The 11,325-nt window shown below is 57.3% G+C and overlaps 5 protein-coding genes and 1 non-coding gene across 6 annotated transcripts; 5 read left to right on the forward strand and 1 right to left on the reverse strand.

Annotated features, from left to right (window-relative positions):
- The first annotated feature begins 141 nt into the window (after window positions 1-141).
- Window positions 142-1,733, forward strand: C8Q71DRAFT_757777 (enoyl-CoA hydratase/carnithine racemase). The gene is made up of 8 exons (XM_047923705.1): window positions 142-520; window positions 570-626; window positions 682-923; window positions 988-1,022; window positions 1,080-1,147; window positions 1,200-1,404; window positions 1,462-1,485; window positions 1,546-1,733. Exons 1-8 carry the CDS (start codon window positions 348-350, stop codon window positions 1,582-1,584), a joined length of 843 nt encoding a protein of 280 aa, XP_047779505.1. The 5' UTR covers window positions 142-347; the 3' UTR covers window positions 1,585-1,733.
- A 71-nt stretch (window positions 1,734-1,804) lies between these two features.
- Window positions 1,805-3,329, forward strand: C8Q71DRAFT_757778 (peptidase M76 family-domain-containing protein). Its single transcript, XM_047923706.1, has 5 exons — window positions 1,805-2,137; window positions 2,200-2,459; window positions 2,527-2,610; window positions 2,671-2,799; window positions 2,857-3,329. The coding sequence occupies exons 1-5, from the start codon at window positions 1,861-1,863 to the stop codon at window positions 2,863-2,865; spliced, it is 759 nt and encodes a 252-aa protein (XP_047779506.1). The 5' UTR covers window positions 1,805-1,860; the 3' UTR covers window positions 2,866-3,329.
- C8Q71DRAFT_757783 (uncharacterized protein) lies at window positions 3,330-4,427 on the forward strand. The gene is made up of 4 exons (XM_047923707.1): window positions 3,330-3,419; window positions 3,475-3,738; window positions 3,797-3,886; window positions 3,943-4,427. The coding sequence occupies exons 1-4, from the start codon at window positions 3,403-3,405 to the stop codon at window positions 4,166-4,168; spliced, it is 597 nt and encodes a 198-aa protein (XP_047779507.1). The 5' UTR covers window positions 3,330-3,402; the 3' UTR covers window positions 4,169-4,427.
- Window positions 4,428-4,608: 181 nt separating this feature from the next.
- On the reverse strand, window positions 4,609-4,700 carry C8Q71DRAFT_t71. Its single transcript has one exon. It is a non-coding gene; the product is annotated as a tRNA-Ile (tRNA).
- A 63-nt stretch (window positions 4,701-4,763) lies between these two features.
- Window positions 4,764-8,306, forward strand: C8Q71DRAFT_597359 (coatomer subunit gamma). Its single transcript, XM_047919598.1, has 11 exons — window positions 4,764-5,051; window positions 5,108-5,266; window positions 5,325-5,779; window positions 5,832-5,965; window positions 6,018-6,196; window positions 6,249-6,748; window positions 6,800-6,897; window positions 6,950-7,084; window positions 7,142-7,380; window positions 7,437-7,848; window positions 7,899-8,306. The coding sequence occupies exons 1-11, from the start codon at window positions 4,821-4,823 to the stop codon at window positions 8,135-8,137; spliced, it is 2,781 nt and encodes a 926-aa protein (XP_047779508.1). The 5' UTR covers window positions 4,764-4,820; the 3' UTR covers window positions 8,138-8,306.
- Window positions 8,307-8,667: 361 nt separating this feature from the next.
- On the forward strand, window positions 8,668-10,492 carry C8Q71DRAFT_707329 (fumble; the record flags this gene model as incomplete). The annotated part of the gene is made up of 7 exons (XM_047920555.1): window positions 8,668-8,751; window positions 8,802-8,867; window positions 8,927-9,794; window positions 9,857-10,076; window positions 10,143-10,204; window positions 10,274-10,367; window positions 10,432-10,492. The coding sequence occupies 7 exons, from the start codon at window positions 8,668-8,670 to the stop codon at window positions 10,490-10,492; spliced, it is 1,455 nt and encodes a 484-aa protein (XP_047779509.1).
- Between the last annotated feature and the right edge of the window lie 833 nt (window positions 10,493-11,325).

The following is an 11,325-nucleotide window of genomic DNA, read 5'->3' on the forward strand; positions in this document are numbered from 1 at the left end:
ACGTTTGACTCATTTACGCCGACTAGCTTTGGAGTATGAACGCATGCATATCATGATTTTCTTTTGTCACGAACACATGGCTTCCATAGTAGCGAACTCTAAGGCCCAGGACAATTAATATTGTTCATTGCAGAGACTCAGCTCTCGAGGGCCAACATCCTCCAACATCGCGCGAACGTGGCATGTGAAGCCTGGCAAGGCAGGCTCCGGCGAGCCCAACCTTGTGATTACCCCGCATCGAGATCGAGATCGCCTCCTCCGTGTTCCCGTGCATCGGGCCCTTCCCCGCCTTCCCTCGTCCCCTCGTCTCGACGCGTCGCTCAACTGAGAGAGGATCCGTAACCACGATGGGTGCCCTCCAACCACCCGAGCATTCCGACGAGATCAAGGTCTCCTTCCCACAGGATCATGTCATGCTACTGACTCTCAACCGCCCGAAAGCACTCAATGCTGTCTCGCCCACCATGAAGGAAGCTATCGAGAGGGTCCTGGACTGGTTTGATAACGAGACTAGCCTGTGGTCAGTATTTCAGTATAGTCGGTACTATGCCAGGCTGAAACGGTGGCAGGGTGGTCATCATCAACGGCGAAGGGCGGATTTTCTGTGCAGGAGCCGACCTCATCGCGTGAGTCTCATAGACCCCTTAGACTCGTTCAGACATTAAACTATACTTCTTCTAGGTGGAACAAGCGTCAGGGCAGCCAAGATGCAGACGACGGCACCGAAGTCATCGCCGACAAACACGGTTTCGCAGGTATCTCTCGCCGGTCGACCTCCGGAAAGCCCATCATCGCAGCCGTCCATGGTGGTGCCTACGGCGGCGGCACAGAGCTTGTGTTGAACTGCGACCTGGTCGTCGCGAGTGACGACGCTGTCTTCGCCCTTCCGGAGGTCAAGCGCGGTGTGGTAGCAATTGCAGGCGGTTCGTCTGAGCAATGTTCTAGTCGATGTTGGTCTTGACTGTGATGTCTTTCCGCATGGTGCAGGCATGCCTCGGTTGGCCAGGATCGCCGGTCATCAGGTGCGCTCGAGACGAAACTCTTGGTTATAGAGGGACTGATGTGATATGACTGGATAGCTTGCAAGTGAGATGCTGTTGCTTGGAAAACCCATCAAGGCATCTGAGGCTGCGGGTCGTTTCGGATTGTAAGCGGATCCCTGTACCGACGGGTTGGAGGCGCGGCTCACTTGTATGCAGCGTCAACAAGGTCGTGCCCAAGTCCGAGCTGCTCCCGTCTGCGCTGGCTTGGGCAGCGGAGATTGTGACGAACTCGCCTGACTCGGTGCAGAGCACGAAGCGTGCATTGTTGCTCACGAACCAGCATGCGCATGTCGAAGACGTAGTCACTGCTCATGTGCGATCGAAGGAGAGCAAGCGGCACTTTGCGGGTGATAATATCAAGGTGCGCGTTGCGTCGACGTTGGACTGAGGTGGGACTCTGAAACCTTCTTTCACATAGGAGGGACTCAGGGCCTTTTCCGAGGTACGAATTTCGTGTAATTTTCTGCGCCCCTTTATGTAGGCTTATGACGGCTGTCGATAGAGGAGGAAGCCTGCCTGGACCAGTCCAGCCAAGCTATGACGCTCCGAGGTTGGTTGTACCGTAACAAGGGATCTACGAAGTTTGCGTGTTATCTTGCATGTATTTTGAGTACTACCGCCATCGTCCTGACAGCGGTGTGCACGCTGTCTTTCATATCCAGTTCACCGCCGACGTGTATGTGAAACAGACATGTCTAGCGCGTGAACGAGGTGTTTGAGCAGACTTAAAGCTGTGCGTGTTGCAAGGCGCCGGGCATGTTCTGGGATGGACGGGTGACGGCGCCAAGGCGGACATGGTCGCGTCAGGGCACGACAGATGCGATCGGGGCGGAAGCCGAGACGCGCCTCACGTGGGCGCGCATTCCGTTTTCGTGCCTGCCACCAGCGACCAGCACTCCGTATGCCCGACTCCGCCGACAACACTACGCCTCAGGCGGGCCCTTCCAGCGACGACCAGTCTACCTTTGAGCAATGGCGACTCACATTTGGTGTGATCACTGGCATGGGTGTCACAGCTGAGGAGCGCACAGCAGAGCTTGAGCGACACCAATGGCGGACGTGTGAGAGGTGGAAGAGGTACCTCATGAACTACAGTCAGTTGGCTCTCCTAACTCGCATATGCATGTATCTTATTCTACCGATGTGCGAACCCTAGGCCCAGCAGTCGTCTTCATGCTGAAGCACCTCAGACTCTCCGGGGCTGCTGTGTCAGAGAAAGACGTCCTCTGCGTACCCTGCGACTACACGCGCGCAGGCGGCTTCCACCCAGACGCGGGCGCCGTAATAATGTGCCAGGGCAGGTTCTTCAACAAGAAACACATGGAGGACACCTTGGTGCACGAACTCGTTCACATGTACGATCATGCGAAGTTCAATGTCGACTGGAGAAACTTGAGACATCACGCCTGTAGCGAGGTATGTACTGCAATACGTCTCCCCCCACGCTGCTTCCGCACGCCTGCTCACCGGGGCGACGGCGCAGATTCGCGCGAGCAGTCTTGGAGGTGATTGCAGGTTCAGCCGTGAGCTCCGGCGCGGGTTCGTCGCGTTCTCGAAGCAGCATCAGGTGAGCTTGACTTCACGGACGCTCGTTGCAGAGGACACAGAGTGACCCGGTCCCCGATAGGCGTGTGTGCGTCGCCGTGCCATCCTCTCTGTGCGTGCGAACCCTGCATGTCCGGATGAGGCGACAGCGGAGCGAGCAGTCAACGAGGTATGGGAGAGCTGCTTTGCTGACACACGGCCATTCGACGAGGTGCGTCTGTTTCCCAAGTGCAGCCCCGGGATAGATCTGACGCTTCTTGCGAGGAAGATCTACTAGACAAGGGAGGCTGATACGATTTATTTGCGACGGACCGCGAGGCCCTGTGCGGTGTGTCTTCTGGCGTGGCATGGGATGGCAGCTGAGCTGAGAAGCGGACGCCGCCAGGCGATAAATGTTGCCGGGGTTATTTCTGAGCGTGCGCGTGCGATCAGCAGCACAGTATGCCCGCCCTCCTGCTGGATGTCTCTGGCCGTAGCACGGACGAGTGTCGAATGTACGTAGAGTAGAGCACGGCGCGGGTAATCGAGGCAGCCCTGGGCGCGGCTGGCGGGGGAGGTTCCCCGCGCCGAGAAGGCACGTCCGAAATAGCGCATGGCTTCGAGGCAGTTCGGCTGGCCTGATGGGCAGGATTCCTGATTTGCTCGGCGGCTGACGCGAGCTCGAAGGTTCGACCAGGCGGGAGGCGCCGCGTGACGCCGGCCATAAAACCGTGGGCAGGCAACCCGCTGCCCCGTGCAACGTTCGCTGCGTTCCCCTTATTCGCCCCTCGCCCCCGCCGTCTCTCCAAAAGTACTCCTACGACTCTCGTCCAGTATGTTCGCCGCAATCAGGTCCGTATTGTCTCCATCACCCCCGCGAGGTTCGGTCTGACCGATCGGCCAACAGCGCCCTCGTCGTCCTCGTGCCCTTCGCATCGGCGCTTGTCGTGGAGACCCCGACGGACTGGCAGAGCAGCGCGCCCGCCAACATCAGCTGGGTCAACTCTGCTGGTGACCCTGAGACGTTCTCGGTCGAGCTGAGAAACCCGGACATTTTCCACAACTCGTACGCCGTCGGCAACAACATTCCTTCCAGCAGCGACTTCTTCGCCTTTGGGATGCCCTCCGTCGATGTCGGGGGCGGTTATTACGTGCAATTTGTCAACATTTCGTGAGTACTTGGTCCTGCTCCATGTATGGGCTGGGCATGAGGCTGACTGTATGTGCAGGAACATCAACCAGGTCTACGCGCAGAGTGGCGAGTTCTCGATTGCTGCTCCGCCGGCATCATCGTCTGCCTCAGGTAGCACCTCTGCCTCGTTAGTAGCGTTCTCATTCCGCCTTGCATAACGTCGTCTGACTCCGTGTGCTTTAGCTCTGCGTCAGCCAGCTCGTCCGGTGCCTCCTCGGCGGCATCCTCTACGTCCCCTGCTTCGTCTACTGGATCCAGCTCTATCGGGTCGAGCTCCTCGACCTCTGCAGCCGGCGCCGCCCAGACCTCGGGCAGCGGCACCTTCAACGGTGCAGCCCGCTTCGATGCTAGCCTCGGCTCCCTCGCCGTTGCCGGTATTGCTGCCATTGCTGGCGCTTTCGTCCTCTAAAGAGATGGTGTAACGGTAGTACGACGTCTTCTTTGGTTCCATGGACAGAGTGGGTTGCTTTTAGTACTCGGTATACCATGGTTAGTAATGGACGAGCACGGACTGTACGGACTTCTCCCGCATTTTGGACTTGCACATTTACGACTTGCATCACTGTTTTCATACTGGATTGAATCTACGATTCTGTCTTGCCGCTCGTTTGCCAGTACATTGAGAGCCCTTTTAATGTCGACTGTCGGAAAACCAATTATTCGGTCGATGTGATGGGGCTTGGGCCCCATGTGAGGTGTGCATTCTGCAAGCCTGAAGCGTGGTTCGAGGGGTGTTCTGTGTGCAAAACAGAATCATCCAAAGGTACTGCAGCTCAGCAGGACTGACTGAATGGCCGGGAGGGACTCAAGGGGAAGGAGAACGTGTAAAATATTATGGAACAAAACTCATGGCCAACGCCGGGGTCGAACCGACGACCTTGGCGTAACATAATTATCAATTATTATTAGCACCACGCTCTAACCAACTGAGCTAGTCGGCCTGATGTTAGGTAAATTTAAGCAGACATTATAATCATGTAATAACTTAACCTCGCTCGCTGCATCTTGGTGACCACGTCGCGTGTCCGGAGTGCGTACAATATCCTGCTCTCGCTGCCGTCATGTCTCTGGTCTCCAAGAAGGACGAGGAAAGTGGTCTGAGCACCTACTACAACAACAAGACCACTGTTATCCAGGAAGCACGCGTCTTCAACGACTCCCCCATAAGCCCGCGAAGATGTAGGGCACTCCTTACCCGCATCGTATTCTTGCTATATGTCGGGGAGACTTTTGGGACGCAGGAGGCGACGACGCTGTTCTTTGGGACGACGAAGCTCTTCCAACACAAGGACGTGAGTGGCGCCGATGGCAAGGTAGTCTTTGAACTAAACACGCTATGTCTGCGCAGAGTGCACTGCGGCAGATGGTGTACCTCGCGATCAAGGAGCTCGCCGGCACGGCGGAGGACGTGATCATGGTGACGAGCAGTATTATGAAGGATATGCAGCCCAACTCGGAGGTCATCTACAGACCAAACGCGATTCGTGCACTATGCCGTATTATCGATGTGCGTCCCAACGTTCCCGGTTTGCATACATCGGCCGGACGACTGACTGTAAACCCAGCCATCTATGGCGCAAGGTGTGGAACGGTTCTTCAAGGCAGCGATAGTCGACAAGAATCCCTCCATCTCATCTGCCGCGCTCGTCTCCGCATACCACCTGTTCCCTAACGCGAAGGACGTCGTCAAGCGGTGGGTCAACGAGGCGCAGGAGGCGGTCAGCGGCAAGTCTTCCAGTTCGTTCTTTGCAGGAAACTCTGGTGGTGGCTACCTTGGCTGGGGAGGCTCGTCCTCGCAACCTACGAACGGTTATTCGCCTGTGCCTTCGACCAGCAACATCACGCAGTACCACGCGCTAGGGCTACTCTACTTGATCCGCCAGCAGGATCGTATGGCAGTCACGAAGATGATCCAGCAACTTGGTGGAGGCAAGTCAGGCGCGGGTACTACACTCAAGAATCCTATGGCTCTGTGCATGCTCATCCGTTATGCGGCTAAGATCATGGAAGAGGATCCCAAGTGAGTGCTGTCAGGAAGTTAGCTCCTGGCATACTGAGCACGTCTTGTGTAGCATGCAGAGGCAAATGTTTGACCTGCTGGAGGGCTGGTTGCGGCACAAGAGCGACATGGTCAACCTCGAAGCTGCTCGTGCCATCTGTGAGATGAAGGGCGTCACCGCTCAGCAGCTTACAAGGTCTATCGCAGGTGTGCTTCGAACGTCGCCTTCATAGGGATATCGCTCACCAGTATCTTGCAGTACTACAGCTCTTCCTCTCGTCGCCCAAGTCTACACTGAAGTTTGCTGCGACTCGGACGTTGGCGGCGCTGGCTGTGAACCATCCCCAGAGCGTGGCTGCTTGCAACATGGACTTGGAGAACCTCATTTCAGACCAAAACCGCAGTGTTGCGACCTACGCCATCACGACGCTGCTGAAGGTGCGACATTGTCTACTAGCGAGGACCATCTACATGCTGAACCGTCGCGCAGACCGGCAACGAGGCTTCGGTAGATCGCCTCATGAAGCAGATTACAGGCTTCATGAGTGAAATCAGCGATGAGTTCAAGGTCATCATCGTCGACGCCATCCGCTCGCTCTGCCTCAAATTCCCATCCAAGCACGCGTCTATGCTCGCCTTCCTGTCTGGTGTGCTCCGTGACGAGGGAGGCTACGACTTCAAGCGCGCCGTCGTCGAGGCCATGTTCGACATGATCAAGTTCATCGGGGACTGCAAGGAGCAAGCGCTCGCGCATCTCTGTGAATTCATCGAGGACTGTGAGTTCACGAAGCTTTCCGTGCGGATCCTGCACCTGCTTGGTGCAGAGGGCCCGCAGGCGCCGCAGCCGACGAAGTATATCCGGTTTATCTACAACCGTGTGGTGCTCGAGAATGCTACCGTACGCGCTGCAGCAGTGTCGAGCCTGGCCAAGTTCGGTCTCAACGGTTTGGATGAGAAGCTGGCTAGCAGTGTCAGAGTCCTTCTCAACCGGTAAGTGGAAAGCACCCCTGCATCCATTCCGACCCTCATTTGTTACTGCAGGTGTCTGGATGATGTGGACGACGAGGTCCGAGATCGTGCCGCACTTTACTTGAAGGTATATGAGGATCCACCGTTGGTCACTACATACGTAAAAGAAGGTAATGCCTCGTTATCTCCGCTCGGTGGCTGAGGGCTCACAGGACGATGTAGAGTCGATCTTCTCCTTGGCCGCTCTCGAGTCCAAGCTGGTATCATACATCAGTGATTCCGAATCTCTGGACAAGCCCTTCGATGCATCTTCAGTACCCAAAATCAGCAAGGAGCAGGCTTCGAAGGAGGTAGCTCGTGAGTCATGTGTACAGCAGTCACGCTGGGTGGTCTGTGTTGACACACTTCATTAAGGTCCCAGTAGTCTGGAGACCATTGGCGTCCCCTCGACATCGAAGGCCGCAACTCCCCCGCCTCAGACGGCTGCGGAGACGCAGTCTGCATACGCACAGCAGCTCGCCGATGTTCCGGAGTTCGCAGACTATGGTCCTGTGCTCAACAGCAGCTCGAAGCCTTCCCAGCTTACGGAGGCAGAGACCGAGTATCAGGTATCATGTGTCAAGCACATATTCAAGGAACATATCGTATTCCAGGTTCGCATATACTTCTTTCCCCGGCGTATAGCTTCGGCTGAGTGTATCCCGGCTAGTTCAATGTGTCGAATACGATCCCAGACACGGTTCTGGAGCAGGCTTCCGTCGTGATGCAACCGCAGACAGACTCGGGACTCACAGAAGACTTCATCATTCCTTTGCCGACATTATCGCAAGCCACATCTCCCGGGACTGTCTACGTCTCATTCACGCGCGACAGCCCAGAAGAATACACGCTCGCCTCATTCCAATGCGTGCTCAAGTTCGTCAGCAAGGAGGTGGACCCGTCGACGGGCGAGCCCGAGGAGGAAGGCTACGAAGACGAGTACCAGCTGGAGGAGACCGAGCTTGCTGCGGGCGACTACATCATTCCCAGCTACGCGACTTTCTCGTCGGAGTGGGACCGTATGCGCGATGGGGAGACCGCGACAGAAACCTTCGCGCTATCTGCGATGGAGTCCATGAAAGGTACGTCGGTTCTCAGTGTGGGGTGTACGCGTATCTCACGTCTGTGGCAGCTGCATGCGACTCTATCATCGAGATTCTCAACGTGCAGCCGCTGGGCGGCACGGAGGAGCCTCAAAACCCGACTGTGCATACGCTGCAATTGTCCGGCTTGATCCCAGGCGGAGGCGGAAAGGTGCTCGTGCGGTGCCGGATGACCTACTCGAAGACGCAGGGTGTCACGCTAGAGCTGGCCGTCCGCGCAGAGCAGCAGCAGGCTTGCGGACTGGTGCTCACGGCTATCGGTGGTTGAGTCGCCGGGTGGTGTAGACGAGGCCTTTTTGCGTTGTTGGATTTGTATCGGACGTTTGTCGTAAATTCCCAGTATCTATTTGTGCATGAGAGGTGGAGGAGGTAAACGACAGCCGTGTCCCACAGGAGGGCGGTCTTTTGAGTCTCGATGCGGGGCGAGTGAGAAAGCTGTTGATTTTGGCGTTGTCGGGCCCGTGGCTCTGCCGTCGCCTGTCGTTCCACCGTTCCTTCACAAAAGCACACGATGGCCCGTGTCTTTCACTGCTCTCGCTACCGGGAAGCTGCTGGAAGCCCCGCAGACACTGCGCCAGCGCCGTGCTGCTTGACTCCTGGACACCGTGCAGTCGTACGACCGGGCAGGCGCACATCTGTCGCACTTTTCGGATTTACCCCAACCGCCGCCCCGCATACGCCCCTTATAGCGGCGACGGGTCTGATCAGAACGGCGCAATCGCCGACCGTTGACTCGCGTTCCGCCCTGGCCAGTCAGGAGTCTCCGAATTGTTGCTGCAGTACACCGGTGCGAGGAGGATGTCCGGGCCAGCGTTGCCAGGCGCGAAGGCGATCCAGGTCGACACCCGCGGGGCGGTCATCCTGGACGAGGAATCACCCGATGTGCGCTGCTCATTCGTCGTCCGCATTTCGTCATGCTGATTGGGTGCTAGACCCGAGACAGTCGCGGCATCTACCTTCCAAATTACATCGAGCCCGTGTCGCACATAGCGGTCGACGTGCGTCCTTATATGGCTCTTCGGCTCATTCACTCTCGTGCTGACTGCTACCGCTTTAGATTGGCGGCTCGCTCGCGAAAGTAGTCTATTTCACCCGCTCCCCAGAACCACCAAGGTCGCCATCAGTAGCGGCTACGTGGGGCTCGAGCTCGAGCGCCGCGAGCGACCTCTCCTCCCCTATCTCATCCTCACCACCACGAGATACCCCCGTCTCCGGTTCGCCCACCTCGAATGCGAAGCACAGCGCGAAACTCAACGGCGCGCTCACACCGGCGGTGCTCGAGAACGGCCATGCAAGTGCAAGCTCGGCCACGCCGGAATACTCCTACCTCGACCACCGCTTCCTGCAGGGCTCGCTCCTCCGGCGAGCATCTGTGCAGCATTTCCCGGGCGGGCAGCTGAATTTTGAGCGGTTCGAGACGGAACACATCGACGTATGTGTCGAGTTCATTCAGGGGCTCATCGAGCACAGCGCCGCGCTCAACGGCGTGCCGATCGACGACATGCGCCGGTCCGTGAAGATCATGGCGACAGGCGGCGGGGCGCACAGGTTCTACGAGCTGTTCGGGCAGGAGTTGTGCGTCGAGGTGCGGCGGGAGGACGAGATGGAGTGTCTGATCGAGGGGCTCAAGTTCATCACGCTCATCCCGGACGAGGTGTACTACTTCTCGGACGAGCTCATCGAGGCGGTGTCCCACCCTGGCGGAAACCTCGAGCGGCCGAGCCCGAACCCGCCCAAGTACGCGGTGACGTTCGTGCAGGACCCGACGCCGCAGCTGCCGTGCCTGCTGGTGAATATCGGCTCGGGCGTGTCGATCATCAAGGTGGACGAGGACGGCAAGTACGAGCGGGTGAGCGGGACGAGTCTGGGGGGCGGCACGCTGTGGGGGCTTTTGAGCCTGTTGACGCCGGCGACGACGTTCGACGGTGCGTGTGCACGTCAGGATCTGCGTTCCCGCGTGATCGTCCTCATTGTTTCCCTTCCGCAGAGATCCTCGAGCTCTCCGAAAAAGGCGACAACTCCAAGGTGGACATGCTGGTCGGGGATATCTACGGGTCGGACTATAGCAAGCTCGGGCTGAAGTCGACGATGATTGCGAGCTCGTTTGGTAAGGTGTTCAAGAACCGCGGGCAGAAGGGCACCTTTACACCCGAGGACATCTCGAAGAGCCTGCTGTACGCGGTATCGAACAACATCGGGCAGATAGCGTGCGTCAGCTGGCCGTTCATATCTACTATCTCCCATTGCTGAAATCCGCATCCTGTGACACACAGCTACATGAACGCGGAGAAGTACAACCTCGACCGCATATACTTTGGGGGCTTCTACATCCGGGGTACGCTTCATTGCCCCACCTCTGACGATCGCGCTGACCATCTGACTGGCTGATGGTCCGCGGGTACAGGCCATGCGGCGACTATCAGCACATTGTCGTACGCTATCAGGTTCTGGAGCAAAGGCACTAAGCGCGCAATGTTTCTTCGGCATGAGGGCTTCCTGTGAGTGTTGCTGCTTGATATGAGCCCCGGATGCATTGCTGAGTGTGTCTGTACGTATACACAGCGGTGCGATAGGGGCGTGGATCAAGAATATCGGGGAAGAGCAAGAGGACGTCTCGATGTGATCGTCCTCGGCCTCGGAGGTTCTCATGCCACGGAGAGTTACATGGTATCTGGGAGTCAAATTTATCTGTGGGACAATGAAGCCTCTGTACAGTAGACGTACCTTACATTCTGCGACTATCCGGACCTGTCTCTGCCTGACACATGTGTGACCCGCGCAGCTTTGTCTCGTCCTGGTGGTCCGACAAGGATTATGAATGCAGACGAGACGAGGCGCAGCAGTGTGCGTTACGGCATCGGACAATTGGTGGTGGACGTGGGCGGCTAGAGCGGATGGCCGGTACGCAAGGAGCTAGCCTGGGTATGTTTAAACGCACTGGAGCTGTGAGACCTGGGTCTCGGACGACAAAAGCATATGCGGGCGCTTCGAACAGAATGATCGCACTGCTTCTCAGCAGGTACCACACATCGGTCAGTGCGTTAACGTTGGATCAGTCTGGTTGACTGGAGATGGTTTGAAGTGCACTGTAGAAGAAGCCCAAATGGCGGACGTCATCGAGAATGAATAAGATCATCTATCAGATCAGATATTGTTCACGTTCGGCGGCTTTCTAGGCCGTGGAGGCGGCACAGCGTTGAGGATGTACTCGGGCACAGATCAGCCAGAACGCAGAGAGCATGGCAGGTGGGCAGCGCGGCGGGTGGACGACACGGCGCAGAGGAAGGGTGGGATAGGATATAGAGTGGCATGATACGGGCAGCGTTCTGTCGCAGCAGTTGCAGATGACAGCACCAACCACCGTCACAGGCGCCCATACGGTCAAGCCAATCACGCGCACGTGGCGGGTTGCGAGGCATCCTGGTCATGGATGAACACACAGGCACCGCTTCACAG

Source organism: Rhodofomes roseus (assembly GCF_022264815.1).
Source record: "Rhodofomes roseus strain CIRM-BRFM 1785 chromosome Unknown C8Q71scaffold_9, whole genome shotgun sequence".
Taxonomy (NCBI): Eukaryota; Fungi; Basidiomycota; class Agaricomycetes; order Polyporales; family Fomitopsidaceae; genus Rhodofomes; species Rhodofomes roseus.